The 15,681-nt window shown below is 47.3% G+C and overlaps 1 protein-coding gene across 2 annotated transcripts in view; it reads right to left on the bottom strand.

Moving 5' to 3' along the window:
* TMEM163 (transmembrane protein 163) overlaps positions 1-14,626 on the bottom strand; it is a 252,230-nt gene extending 237,604 nt beyond the window's left edge. For both annotated transcript variants that reach the window (XM_086715214.1, XM_086715213.1), the window contains exons 1-2: positions 14,287-14,626; positions 8,625-8,744 (exon numbers count right to left, since the gene is read on the bottom strand). In XM_086715214.1, the coding sequence (XP_086571340.1) occupies positions 8,625-8,744; positions 14,287-14,488 (322 nt within the window). In that variant the 5' untranslated portion in view covers positions 14,489-14,626. The remainder of the gene's footprint in view (positions 1-8,624; positions 8,745-14,286) is intronic.
* Positions 14,627-15,681: the final 1,055 nt, after the last annotated feature.

The following is a 15,681-nucleotide window of genomic DNA, read 5'->3' on the forward strand; positions in this document are numbered from 1 at the left end:
GTCTCAGAGTCTATTTCCTAGTATATTGATCTATGAAAACTCCAAACACAAATATAGATGAAGTCAGTCTCATGGTTATAAATTCTAGTGGAAGGCTCCCCTACCCTCACTCCACACAGAGCTATGCTGCGACAGACAACCTTCCTCATTGTCTTGGTGGTGGATAGGTTTATTGTGGTCCACCCTTTTACTGAAGGCCAAGTCCTCTAGTGTACTTACTTTATTCTGAGAACTTAGTTTCTTCCACCTGTCTGGTGCTGGCCAAGGCCATTGTTGTGGACTGAATTGTGGCTCCCCCCAACCCCCCACCAATTTCATATGTTGAAGACCTAACCCCCAATACCTCAGAATGTGACTGTGTTTAGATATGGGGTCATTAAAGAGTGAATGAAGTTAAAATGAGGTCACCAGGGTGAGCCCTAATCCAACAGTGTCCTTTTATGAACAGGAAATTAGGACATAGATACACACAAAGGGAAGATCAGGTGAAGACACAGTGGGGAGACCACCCTCTACAAGCCAAGGGGAGAAGCCCTAGGAGAAACCAACAGTGCCGACACCCTGATCGTGGACTCCAGCCTCCAGCACTGAAAGAAAATAAATGCCTGTTGTATAAGCCTCTTTGTGTGTAATGCTTTGTTAAAGCATCCCCAAAAAACTTCTGCCACTACGTTCCAGCCCTGTATGGACATCACAACCCAAGCCCCTCCTACTGAGCCCTGCAATCTTCACGAATTCTCACCCCAGGGAATATCCCATATTCTGAATCAATAGCTCTGATTTTCAACTCATCCTTTTTGGGCAGCAGAGGGCTCCTGGGGGCTGGAGACTGTCCTGCCTCTAACAGATCAGTGATGTCTTTTCTTGAGTATTCTATGTGTCTAACAGAGGAGGGTGAGCAGGTTCCAGTTTATCTATCCTACCCCACTGCCCTATCATTTGCCCTGACAACTATAAGACTCATCTTCCCAGGAGACCTGAGCTCTTCCAGGGGCCTGAAGGACTGTCCCACTTCCCAACGTCCTCTGTGTCACCTGGCACAGCAGACTGTGCTTTGCCAACAGGTACTCAGTAAGGACTGGATGAACACATTCACTAGCTGGGAAGAAGGATGGGCAGTTGGGTATGGAAGATGGTGTCAAGTGAGGAACAGCTTCCTTTCCTGGGGACAGAGGTTCTCTGCCTCCCTCTGGCTTCATCAATCATTTCCAAATCTCACTATGCCTACACTTTGACCCCTGGGAACAGAGTACCAGAAAATAACCTCTTGTCCAGGAGCAGCTACACCAAAATTCACCTTCAAGAGACAACTCCCAGAGGATGAAATCACAGCCCTGGAATACAAGCAGACCCGAAAAACCCCTTCCTCTCCAACTGGCCAACCAAGATGACTCAAAAGTGACTGAGAGGCAGTAGGGAAAGCCCTCACAAATTTCCCACAGGGAAAATTTGTGCCCAGGGCTCAAGCAAGGAGAGGCAAGGACCTGCTGGGCCTATTGAGAGGAGTCCAGCTGGGGCTCACCACCCAGCTCCCGAGCCACTGCCACGGCTGTGTGACGAGGACACCCCTGTGCTGATGACTCTGGACACGTTGTTAATTAAATGCTGTATGCAGCACACAGAGAGAAAGGGGGGCAGAACATGCAGGTAGAAACAGCAGCTACGAGTACGTCATCTGGGGAAGATGTACTCTTCAAACAGCAGCAAAGGAGGCCCTTTCCATAGAACCCTGGACCCTTCTATCCAAGAAGAAGCGGAGGGTGGGGGGAGGAGGAGGGGGAGACAAGGGGCTCTGGCATCCCAACTATTTACGAAGTTGCAGTTTCCCCTATTTTCATTCACTTGAAAAAGTCACTATTCCTTTTTCTGGGATCTTTACCTGCAAACATACATCCTGAACCTGCTGCAGCCATGGAGGCCTCAGCAGGGAGAGATCAAAAATTAGTGCAGGTCACCAGATATCTGAGTATGAACTGTATTAGGGGCTAAGAATACAGACTGGAGAAGACAGGGCCCCTACCTTTGAGGAGTGTGCAAAGAGCAGTAATTCAATGTTTCAAGTATTATGTCAAGTTTCTGACTGACAGGTGTCCAATGGGCTACAGGAACCAAAGATAATTTAAATCAGCATGGAGGGCAAGGGAAGGCTTCCTGGAAGAGGTGATCTTTCATCACAATTTAAAATTTAACTAGGAAACAAAGGGTGGGGTCAAGAACAAAGAGCATCTGAGGGTGTTGGGGCATGTTGGGGCCAAGGGCAGGACACAAGGTTTGGGGTACTACAAGAACATTTGTGGGCTGGAGTGGCAGGAAGATGGGAGACGAGAAGAGAAGTCCAGCCAGGAGGGAGGGTCAAGACCACCGGGGGCCTCATGGAAAGCAAGGCAAAGGGATCTGACTAAAATGCCACTCCATATTCCATGTGCCCTCAGTGAGCTAGTGCCCTCAGAGAATCCTTGACGATATGGCCCTGAGGGTATGAGGGAGGAACCTGGGGGCAGGGAGCTTTGTCAGGATGAGATTCCCCACCACATTTCCGCACTTCGGCCTGCTCTCCCCTCCTGGCTTCCACCTCTCAGAAGCACCCGTAGTTATCATTCACCCAGCACACTGACAGGAGCAAGTTATCCCACTGAACACCCCCAGGATGTGGCTCACAAGCTTCCTGCCCACATCCCCCTCACCACGTCACCCGCCTCAGAAGTGGCAGCCAGACGGTGGTTGGGAAGTTGTTCCTGAAGGTTCTCCACATCAAATCCACTTCAACTAAACTGTGAAAACAGCAGCCTGTGAAGAGGCCCGTGCTAACTCAAAGACCAGCAGGGATAAGACATCCTATCTAACATAAGTAGCAACCACAAGCCGGGTGTCTCTAGGCTTATAAGCTCACACAAATATCTTGAAGAAGATATGAGGCACTGGCAACAAAGCTAGTCCACAAGCAGCAGGATCTGGGGAAGAAAGAATTTAGGATGGGACAGAGATTTGCACTCTGTGTCCTTGGTCTCAGGAACTTTCATCATGTGCATATACTGTTTTTATCAATAAAAAGATCAACAAGCTACACAAAAGATCATTCTTCAAGCAGAATGTGAACTGCATGTTTACAGGACGTGGCACAAAAGACTTGGGCCTCACATATGACATTATCTAACGGAGGTGGGGCACAATGAGAAAAACTGCAATGAGGAAAATACACAATGTGATGGATCACATGCCTGTGGGGGATGGGTCCAGTCTTTATGCCTGGTGAGGTTTCTTTGAGGGGCCAACCACGTAGAGATCGGTAGGAAGATGATCTTGCCTCAAAGACATGTTCCCCAGTCCTAAGGAAAGGTTGGGGTGTCTGAGAAAGGGGGGCAAAGGCCAGGTCAGGCCTGACCTTGCAGGCCACTGTCACTATTCAGATGTTACTCTCAGAAACCACTGGAGGGTGTCATGCCTTCCCCATCTCACAATATGTCAAATGAGAGATTGAGATTAACTAAGAAAATGCTCAGACCTGCTTTGCTGGGTTTATAGAAGACGTGTGTAATCCACTCGAGGCCTCACAATTTACAAATAAAGAGAAGTAAGTCCATTTATCCAATCATTTTTAAGGGACAAGAGTTCACACTAAAATCAGATACATTCTTTTCTAAATCCCCACATATAAAAAGAAAACCATCCCTTTCAAAAATCTTTTTCTAATTCTTAAATCTATTGATTCACTAAATTTTTGAGTGAGCTTTTTCTGGGATCTTAGTTTGGAGTACTTTTTTTTATTTAATGGAGCTAGGTATCTTAGGAAAGTTTTTCCCCTGAGAATGTTTCAAATATATCTTCATTCCCCACAGAACGTGTATTGAGTGACTCAAAATTAACTTGCACTCATTCAAACCTCAAAAAAGAGTCAGAATGCATCTTCCTAAATCATTCCGACAAAGACATCAATGATGTCAAAACCCTGAGTTTGAAACACAACTTCTGTTCTCTTTCTAGCCTTACTATTAAAATAGACTTTTTTCAGTTTGTCCCTAACACGATTGGCATTTTCCGTGCTGCCTACCGATTATAAACAGAACCAATTTTAAAACCAAACTAGGGCTCTTTCTGCAATATTCAAGATGTATTACCATCTGGTCTTATATCGGCATTTTTAACGGGTCCAAAATCTCTTTATTACGAAGTATTATCACAAATGATCCATATCCCTTTCAAAGCACACATTCTTTTCAAGACACTTTCAAGTCACAAACTTTGAAAGCTCACTTAATTTTTCAAGCTATATCAGACATGAGAATGTCAACCATAGTTACGTACACAACTGATTTATCACAGATATAACTTGGTAATACTGACCAAAGCTAGTCTTTTAGGAATTACTAACCTGAGAAAACACAGCATACCAGCATACCTGAGTACCTGGAAGCTTAACAGGAAGTGAAGGGTCTTTATTTGCAATGTACATCCTATGTAAAAGATATGAACCTTTCCAACAGGCTGAGAAAAGAAGCATCCCTGAAACTTACACAATCCATCATCACTTCCAAACACAAAAAAGACAAGAGCATTTCTTTAGAAGATGCTTAGGAAAAATCAGCATCCAGGATAAAATAGAAAATGTCAGGTAAGGAAATCAAGATGGGGATTCCAAGTGACTATGGTAGATGCCACTCCAAGACACTGCCCTTAGCAAGAGAATGGCCATGATGAGGAACGGACTGTCCCAAAAACGTGTCAACAGTTTGTAAAATAAATGAGATCTAAACCTGGTATTTAAATAAACCTTTAGATCACATTTGTCTTTTTCTTTTTTTTCAACTTTTTTTTTTTTTTTTTTGGGACAGAGAGAGACAGAGCATGAACGGGGGAGGGGCAGAGAGAGAGAGGGAGACACAGAATCGGAAACAGGCTCCAGGCTCTGAGCCATCAGCCCAGAGCCCGACGCGGGGCTCGAACCCACGGACCGCGAGATCGTGACCTGGCTGAAGTCGGACGCTTAACCGACTGCGCCACCCAGGCGCCCCACATTTGTCTTTTTCTAATAAACATTTTCCTTCCACCTGATTTTAAAAACAAAAAGAAAATGGGGCGCCTGGGTGGCCCACTCAGTTGGGCGTCCGACTTCAGCTCAGGTCATGATCTCATGTTTCGTGGGTTCGGGCCCTGCATCAGGCTCTGTGCTGACAGCTCGGAGCCTGGGGCCTGCTTCGGATTCTGTGTCTCCCTCTCTCTCTGCCTCCCCGGCTCATGCTTTGTCTCTGTCTCTCAAAAATAAATTAAAAAAATTTTTTTTAATTAAAAAAAAGAAAGAAAGAAAAGTGTTTTTTTTTTTTTAAATCTCTCTCGGGTCATTCATTCAACAATCTTGCGTACTGATTCCATACAAAGATGGATGCTCCTCCTTCTCCCAGAGTGGCAAGACATAATGATTACTAGCCTTCTTCTCATTGCCATGATTATCAGCCCATCAACACACACACACACACACACACACACACACACACACACACACACACACACACACACACACACACACACACACACACACACACACAATGCAAAGACTTCTCTGCCATCTCAAAGCATCACAGGTAGTTAGTTATTCAACAGCAATTCTCTTTAAAAAGCCTAACTGCTCAATAGGGGCACCTGGGTGGCTCAGTTGGTTAAACATCTGACTTCAACTCAGGTCATGATCTCGCAGTGAGTGAGTTCAAGCCCCATATCGGGCTCTGTGCCTACAGTTCAGAGCCTGGAGCCTGCTTGGGATTATGTGTCTCCCTCTCTCTCTGCTCCTCCCCAGCTTACACTCTGTCTCACTCTCAAAAATAAATAAACATTAAAAAAATAATAAATACATACATACATACATACATAAAAATAAAGACTAACTGGTCCAACCTAACCATTTCGTTGGATAACGCAGGAGTGCACCAAGCTAACCTACCCCATTTCATCCCACATCTCTGTCAACAGCCTCCCTGGAAAATAAGAGTGGGGAGGGGATCAGCGTTCTTGTGACAATTTTTTTTTTAATATAATGGGGCACCTGGAGGGCTCAGTCAGTTGGGTGTCCGACTTCGACTCAGGTCAGGATCTCACGGTTTGAGAGTTCAAGCCCTGCAACAGGCTCCCAGCTAACAGTGCAAAGCCCGCTTGGGCTTCTCTGTCTCTCCTTCTCAGCCCTTCACCTGCTTGTGTGCTCTCAAAATAAATAAATAATCCTGCTTCGGATTCTGTGTCTCCCTCTTTCTGCCCCTCTCCTGCTCACGTGAATGCACTCTCTCTTGTGTGTTCTCAAAAAAAATAAATAAATAAAAAAAATTAAAAAAATTTTTTTAAGTCTACCAACATGTAAATGTTGCTTTAAAAAGTGTTTTAAATATTTAATATTACAAATACATTTAGGAACCTAAAGGGTAAAAGGAACAACCCTAAACAATACAACCAGAGAGGAGCACAAAGCTTTAAAATATGAACTATAGGGGCTCCTGGGTGGCTCAGTTGGTTGGGTGTCCGACTTCGGCTCAGGTCATGATCTCGCGGTTTGTGGGTTCGAGCCCTGCGTCCGGATCTGTGCTGACAGCTCAGAGCCTGGAGCCTGCTTCAGATTCTGTGTCTCCTCCTCTCTCTGCCCCTCCCATGCTCATGCTTTGTCTGTATCTTTCTCTTAATAATAAATGTTAAGAAAGATAAATAAATAAATAAAAATAAAATATGAAATATAAACGCACGTGTGCGTGCACACGCACACACACACAATAAAGCTACTCTTCATAGTTAAAGTGGGGAAAAATAGAACTCCTACATTTTTTCATTTAACTTGAAACCAACTTGGGAATACATTGAATGTATTACAGAAATTAACACAGATCATGATATGATAGGCCAATGCCAACATTTTATAGGCAAGAATTTAGAGGATTTAAATGAAATACTTGCTAAAGAGTTAAAATCGTTTTAGAAGAAAAAGAAAACCCTTTTCAAAAGCAACATTCTAATTCCATATGCATTATGCAACAGTCTCTTCCTATTCAAGGAAATGGAACAAAATTTTCAAGATAACCCAACTGATCAGGCATGACATATGAAACCAGAATTTCCTCACAGTTTTTCCTGGTTATGAGATTAAGGACATCAAATGTAGTATTATTCTCCCAAAGGAAAGGCTTGTTCAGTATTTCTTCACAGTCACGTCCCCATTCAAACACCCATATGATAAAATCAAAACAGCTCTATTAGGCACATGGACAAGTCTGAATAACTATTATTCTATTGGGAAATCACCACCCCTCCTACCATCTCTTTCTTTACATATGTAAATGATGGTGTGGATCCAGAACCCACCACCAGCCACCACAACCAAATTACCCTCCAGGGACCTCAAAGGGACTTGTTATTCTTGCTTTAGCATTTAAAAAAAAAAAAAAAAAAAAAAGGAGGCAAGAGGAAGGAAGGAAGAGCTATTTTCAGGGATCAGAATTTCTCTTGATTAGATTTCTGGCTCACTGTAAATGTTTATACTCTGAAATGCATTACCCTCTGCTTCTAAATGTTTGGCTTTTTCTAGAGCCAAGATAAGGTACAGTGTTTCCAATATAAATTGCGTCAAGTAATATATGCCTAGTTTTGCAGGGAGCATTTGGTCAAATTCTAATATTGCCTCCTGGGAGCCAACACCAACTTCCAGCAGCCAATCTGTGCAGAATAGAATTTTAAACACACACAGAGCAGACACAGCCCTTCCAGCAGACACAGCCCTTTCTTCTCCCACTGAGGAATGTCACATGAGACATCTTGCATGACACTTATCACTAAGAATATAGATATTCCTGTTAAGGTAATGAATTAATCACAAAATGCACAAAGTACATTCCTCTCACCCCAGCATTAAAAAACATGGTGGTTTCTACCAAGGTTGAGATGAAGCTTAATGTCATTGCTTAAGCTTATAAACCACTGCACAATTAATAAGAATTAATAGCACATGCACATTTCTTCAGGCTGCAAATGTTAGCTGAGAAAATGCACGTCAGAGGGCTTCCTAACACCCAAACAGGATTATCCACAGACAGAAAGTAGATTATCCATAAGCAGAAAGTGTTCAATTATCTTAGTTTTTCTTGATTGTAATAAATGTTTTTGTTTGCATTGCCAGTGAAAACTTGACAAAGGACCTCCCCTTTCTCTTTCATTAAAATGTGCACATGATTTTCATCCAAACCTTACACAGATATAAGGGGCAGAGAGAGGATGTACTGTAATATTGTACTCATCTGGTTGCATTAGGCTCAAAATACAAATCTCAAGGATATAGATTTGTCACATGTCAGCCCAAGCTGAAGGCATCCACCAAGAGAGTATTTTCCCTATTCAAGCTGGCAGCCAGAATTCACTGCCACAAACCGGCATACTGATGAGAGCCAAGGCTCCCAGTGTCCCTCTCCATTTCTTCTTAACCACCTCTTCCCTCTGCAGAGAAGCCATTTTACTAATTTATAAGTACCCTGACTCTCTTACCACCTACAAAAATTTATTCATCAATAATAGTCAACTAAAAGCAAAAGCACATCCCACAGGAGTCAGAATAAAACACACAACAGCAGCACGGATCGATCAGCAGGACTTGGGCTACTTACTAAAGGCAGCCACCGCCAGGGCCAGGGTGACAATAATGGAGAACCAGGAGACCCACAACGCCTTCTTTCGGTAGTTCTGGGCTTCGTGAGGTTTGAGTCGAGTGCTGCTTTCTAGTAAGCCTGACAAAAACAAGGAGAAAAGGAAGTTAGACATTTCCTTATTAAGAAACCCACAGCCAGAGCTACACTTTCTTATCCAAGGATTGCAAACTGACAGCCTGTGGGCCAAGATGTGTTTTGTTTGGCCCACGCTGTGTTTTAACAATTAGGAGAGTTCACATGGAAATCAGGCTCTCTGGCATCTCTTGAAAAATCATAGGCTCTAGCAATACGGGACATGGATTCTTGCAGTGTGACAGCACTTGTACACTTTAGAAGGAGCCCACAGACCCACTCACCATATCGGTCATCCCCTGCCCTCATATTAACTCAGCTATGTAAGTGTTGCCCTAACAAGGCCCTTCAGTTAAGAAAACAGTACAATTAGTCTACATTCAACTGGGCATTCAGGCTCCTCAGCTGTAGGCATTGATTTGCATTGATCCACCAGCACCGCCCCAACTCAGTCAAAGAAACTTTTCCCAAAGAGTCAAGAACCCCAAATACCTTCATTGCTCCCTTCAACAATTAACGGGCAGAGAAGGAGGATTTCTCTTTGATCACAACCAACAACGGTCATCAGGCCTACATTATAGGCCATGTTTTCTTCCCTTCTCTTTCTGCTCTATAGTATGTATCGCTTTGTACCAAAGCTATGTCAAACAACTCTCAGATTATTAAAGAAAGCTAAAACTGGAGGTCACTTTCTGGGCAGGCCATGTTTAAGAAAGATTTGATTTTGTCTCCGATGCTTTCAATGTTGAGGGTCCTTGACACCAACAGAAATTCATGATGTCTTAAGAGGCAAAGCTCAAGCTTCATTTGCCTTGGGTTGAGGACTAAAACATCTTGAGCATGATCCTGATTTATACTTTTTCTTCTTCTTTGGAAATAGATCGTATATGGCATCTCTTAGTTGCATGAAGAACCAAATTCAGAGACGCATTCCGTATCAATAGGAGCTTAGAACAACATCTCTGGCTGAATAGCCCACAATACACCTTTCAGAGGTGAAGCTTCATCCTACCAGCTCCAAACAATGAAGAAATAGGTGGTCAAAGCTTAGGCACCCATTTGTACAGTGTCTCATGGCATGCGACAGATCACACCTGGCACACCACGTAAAAGACATCATCCCGTTTGACCAGTGGGGCGCCACACTCAGCTTCTGGCTGCTGAATACTGCACCCTCTTCAAAAATTACAACAAAGACCCTGTTAAAACTTCTCAATTCCATTTACTACCCAGACTCAAGCACTTTGAACAAGTCCTTAAACAAAGCAAGAGGAAATGTCAAGGAGACCGCCCAATGAACCCAGCCTACAGCCCAGAGATTTTTAAATAATCAAAACCTGTAGATTTACATCAGAGCAAAAGGTAGAAGAGGTTGCAAAAGGTAGATATAAACACATCTCTATTACCTCACTGTAAAAATCTCCCCAAACCTTCTTTAATACATGTACTTGAATGAAAAAAGAAAAAACCTCTCTTCTCAAATTCTGCCTTAGGTACAAATGATTTCAAATTAAAATCCCTTGTCTATTTTTCTCCCTTTGTCTACTTTTCCCCTAGCTACCATACAACACCTTATTCTAATTTTCAACGACAATCACCCCAGTCTCCTGTTCTAGTCAACCTAGATCAAGTGAGTCCTACAGCCTCCCAATCATTTATTTTCCTTTTCCAGAAGGACATAAAAATTTTCCTTTCATTCTGGACAATTGATTTTGAGGAGAAGTGAAGCTGTAACACTCACGTACTGACTCAAATAAGCAGTTCATTTGCTACGTATTCTGACACCAACAATCTTAAGAGGCTTATCCACTGGGGGTAAAAACAAGGTTCCTTTTAGAGGATTTAATTTTCTAAGATAAAGGACAACGATCTGGGTTTTCCATTCTGCCATATAACATTTATTTTTCCTTCCAAAGCCAGCTGTTTGCAACAATAGGACTGGTCCTGACCACACACACCTGCCACATGCTTCACCCCACAGCGAACCAGCACTCTGCTGAAGGAGTCAGCACTCTGCTGAAGGAGTCTCGGGGGTCGGCGCACGTGGGCTGCACTGCCCTAAGAGGGCACCTGAGTCCTCAAAGCAGCAGGACTGGAGATCCTTCCCCAGATCTGATCCTGTGTGTGTCCCCCACGAGAGATTTTCCATTTTAAAAATTAGGGGTGCCTGGGTGGCTCAGTTGGTTAAGCAACTGACTTCAGCTCAGGTCATGAGCCTGCAGCCCGTGGGTCTGAGCCCCATATCGGGCTCTGTGCTGAGAGCTCAGCGCCTGGAGCCTGCTTCAGATTTTGTGTCTGTCTGTCTCTCTCTCTCTCTCTGTTCCCCCCCCACACACACTCGTACTCTGTCTCTCAAAAATAATTAACATTAAAAAACATTTTAATAAAAAAATAAAAAATGGAATAATTGTAATGCGAAGACTGTCCAAGAAGGCAGGTACTTCCCCATTTCCAACCTTTGTTTATCATCTCCTCCTACTGGTTTTCCCCGTAGAATGGAAAAACTTCTCCTCCTCCAAGGGGAGTATGATGACCTAGGAAGACCCATTAATGACCTGTCTACATACAGGTGCCTCTACCTCTGCCCCCACACTGGCTGCACGCGAACTCACAAGCAGTGAGGAGGATTCCTAAAGTTTTCAGGACGCTGTGCTTCACAAGTAAAAGGCAGCCCAGCCTAGAGAAGCTAAGGCAGGCCGCTTATTGCATGCAGGGCTGTGTCCCTTGCTAAACATAGTTGGCCTCCACATGCAGATTTCCAATCTCACTCAGATTCCATATATTTGTAATCTGGGCCTGACGTTAGTAAGCTTAAGCATTGCATGAATGAAAGACTGATAACTTAGGATTTGAGAGGGAAATGCAAATATATGTGGTTAGGTTGAAGCCATTAGTCATTTCCATGCTAGTATGAATTAGTCCCAATTGCTTTCTCATAATAGTCACACTTGGATTTTCTGGAAAAATGGGGAATTTTTATTAAATAGAAAGGTAGTAAGAAATGCAGAAGCATGTAACACTCTAAGCCTACTTAGGATTTGGAGCAGAATGAAGGGAAAATACTTGTGTTAAGAACAGTGGATATTAAAAGAATGGGGGTGGAAATCCCAAGATAAACAGCCTATTTGTGGGGTGTCTAACCCCTATAATTCTTAGACCACAGAACTCTTGCTCCCTGACTGCAAGGCTCAACCAAATGGCACTGCACTATCAGCTAGCTGGGTTTCTGGGAAGCAGCCCACATCACTTCTAAGGGGAAAATACCTCTAAAGTCCTAAAATACTGGCTAACAAAGCAAGCTTCTGATGGGAGTTAGACACAGTCTGCAACCAGGTCTAATAGCTCCGAAGGAAGTTAGGACAAGGACAAATACAGGTAACATGTCCAGGGTACCCACCCCCCCCACCACCCCCCCCACCACCCCCCCTGCCCCACACACACACCCTATGTATATTTAGGCCTAGAAAAAGCAAGCCAGGCATGATGGAGAGATGCACAGCAGGCGAGTGCTTCGGCTTCCTCCTCCCCGAACCCTCTCACCATTAGGGAAAAGGTAGCTGCAATCGAACTGTTCCCAAGGGATACAAAAATCGATATGGGAAAGATGCAGCCCCTTAAGAAAAAATAACACAAACACAAAAAATTACAATAAACCTCCCCAGGTAACCTGGTCTATTTAATAAAAATGATTCATCCATCATTAACTCTTTCCTGTCAGCAATAGGTCAAACAAAAGAATGTCACATTGACTTTCAGCTTTCAATGCCACACGGCACTGGGTTCTTTGGAGGACAGGGTCCATCCTAACAGAGAGGCTGTGTGTGATATACAGTGCTTTCACACAGTGACAGTTTATAAACAGTGAATGCTTTCATGCTATAATATAATGGAAAATGAAATTCACTTGACCAGTGAAAAAGAACCCTAAGATTTAATTCACAAGGGCTTGTTACACTTGAGCACGAGCTACAAAATGATGCTAAATATTAACTCGCCCTGGCACTTTTTTCTCCTCCTGCCGTTTTGTGGGGTGGGGAGAAATAGGCCAGCTTTTACAAACGACCTGCAATGCAACAAAAATAAGCTCAGCCCAGACTTCTTCTGTTGCTCTTCCACACAAAATGTTTAAATCCTACAATATTAGTTGTAGAGAGGGAAAGGTAAGTAACGTGCCCCATAATAAAACCGATGGGTTTTGTCGGGTGCTGGTGATGTCACCCACCTTCCGCTCTGTCACAGTAACTAGTTGTGTCGGAACAGGGGGGAGAGGAACCGCAACACAGGTTATGACTGGAACAGCCCCAGCTCTCCCGGAGCAATCCCGGCCGGTTCTCTGGGATTGCTGTTTCCATGTCATTCTATCTCACATGCCACAGTTTAAATTTTCTAAGAGGAAAAAGATCGTGCATCCGAACACTAAACCGGAATAAAAATGTACAGGAGATACTAAGAATAGGACGGAAAACCTGCTAAGACGAAAATATAAAAATCCGCCACAGCCAACAAAATAAGGCTTCCAAGAAAAGGGGGTGGAGTGGCGAGGAGCCGGCTCCCCCTGAAAAGGGCCTGGCTGCAAGAATGCCGCTTCGGCCACTAACCGGTTTTAGCCCAACCACTGAGTCTTTTTTGAGGGGGCCGAGCTGAATTTGGATTAAGAAGCAGAGAATATAGACCGTGGCCAAGAAAACGGCTCCCTCCAGGCGGAAAGGAAACGAAGCAGGGAGGGAAAGAGGGACGGAGAAGAGGCACGGGAATGAACAACGGAGTCTCTCCGGTTTCGTGCGGGCAACTCAAAGGGGGCATCGGCTGTGTGTCGGGAAGTTAGGGTTGGCCTCCCAGGAAAGGGACGTTCTCGGGATTCCAGGCCAGTGTCTCAGGAGGGGCTGGGGACGTGCGCTCCAGAAAGCACCAGGTTTCAGTGGCATCCATCCAGAGGAAGTTGGTGGTCCAAGCACAAGTGCCCCGGTCCTCTGCTCCCATCACCGGGGCAGCGACCCGTGGTAAACTGGATCCCCTGTAAGTGAGAGCCGGGGGCCGCCGGACTTGCCTCGCCAGGACAGCCAGCTAGGCTCTATGGACCAGCTCCCCGAGGCTAACCCCGCAGACGGAAGTTCTCCCGGGGAGCCGCCGGGGGTCGAAGGGGGCTTGGAAGGAGGATGCACCGAGCTCAGGACCCTCCGAGCTGAGCCGGGCCCGCAGTCCCCCGGGAGCACGGGGCTCCACAAGCAAAAAAACGCCCCCCGCAAACTTTTCCAGCGGGCTGGCCGAGAGGAGAGCACGGGCCCGCGCGAGGTCGGCCCGGAGGCTGCCCGGTTCTGGGGCTCCGGGGAAGGAGCGGCTGCCCGGGCGGCGCCGGCCCCGGGAGGTGGGGCTGCCGCGCTCCGCGTCCTCGCGGGGAAGTCCCGGCCCCGCGCCCCCGAGCGCCCCGAGGCGCCGAGCACCGCGCCCCGCCAACCTGCGAGTCGGGAGAGGCGCGCCCGGAGCAGCGGCTCCGCGCCTCGCCTCGCCGGCCGGCCAAGAGAAAGGGGCCGTGCCGGCGTGCGCTCACCTCGATCCTCCAGCCCGTCGCTGAATTGGCCGCTCTCGCTGATCCGCAGCTGCCGCTCCTCGTCGGGCTTGGGCGGCTCTCGCGCTGGGTAGTTCTGCGGGCCCGGGCCGGGGGCGGCGGCCGAGGGCTCGTGGCCCCGGGGCGGCGCTGGGACCGCGGGGCCCGGGGGGCTGCGGCGCTCGCTGCCCGCGGCCGGCTCCATGGCGCGAGGCGGCGGGGACTCGAGTCAGAAGTGCGAGGCGCCGCGGCTCAGGACCGGCAGAGGGACGGACAGACCGCTCGCGGAGGGAGGACGGGCGCCGAGGAGCGGAGGTGCGCCGGCAGCAGGCGGGGCGGGGGTGTTGGAGAGCCGCGCGGCTAGCGCGGCGGGTGGCAGAGGCTGGGGCAGCGCGTCGCCGCCGCGCTCCGCCCACGGGGGCAGGTGCGGGATGCAGGGACCCGCCCCAAGGCCCCGGCGCCGGAGCCCGAGCCCCGAGGCCGGTGGGGAGGGAGGGATCCTGCCGAGCCCGGCGCCCGGAGGCTCGCGGGAACTGCTGGGAGGGGGGGAAGAGGGGGGCTGACGAGGGTGTGACGGGAGACCGGCCCCACCCGCGCCGCGGGATGGTGCCCGGAGGGGACGCGCTCGGACCCGGTTCCCCAGCCGTCCGGGAAGGTGGCGGCCGCGTTCGCGCAGGAGAGCGGGCAGCGCCCTGATTTGACGTCCTTTCTCCTCCTGAGCTGCACTAGCTTCCGAGGCTGTGCAGGGTCTCCACCTGGGTTACCATCATCACCGCCCATCGCGGGAAAACGAGATTCACCTGCCGCCAAGCCCTCCCGGCTCTGGCTTTCCTCTAAGGAGCTTTGATTGCCCTCCCAATTTTTCTCTCCAGCTACTTAAGGGAACCGGGCAACCTTGGAACCACTCGAGCTCTAGAAGATATTTCGATGCCAAGGCTCCCCCATTGCGACTATCCCTGGGCCTTTGTCCTGGCTAGTCCCCTGCCAGCTCGCTATTTCCTCTCGCGGTATCCAAATCTTGCCATTTCTTCAAGACTCGGACGGAAGCCTCCCTCCTGCAAGAAGCCTCCCCCGACTGTCCTGGAGCAGCCGACCGCGCGGAGCCCGCACCCTCGAGCGGTCGGTCTAGTCTGCCCAACGAGGCAACCTTGCCCACGCCAAGGCCCACGCCAAGGCCCACGCCAGCTCTCTTGGAGCTCCGGGAGGTGCAGGGGGCAGGGGGCGGGGAGCGGGGAGCTGTTGGGGACCGGCCGTTTATTAGATTAAGCTTGAATTGAACGGTATCAACATCAAAACTCCAGAGTCTAGATTTCATCTGTAGATGAACATCAGACTTCAAATTTAATGAGTCCCTTAAAATGCCAGTTCCTCACTTAAAGCCTGCCTACTTTTTTGAAG

This window comes from Puma concolor, chromosome C1, assembly GCF_028749965.1.
Source record: "Puma concolor isolate L17-30 chromosome C1, mPumCon1.1.hap2, whole genome shotgun sequence".
In the NCBI taxonomy this organism is placed as follows: domain Eukaryota; kingdom Metazoa; phylum Chordata; class Mammalia; order Carnivora; family Felidae; genus Puma; species Puma concolor.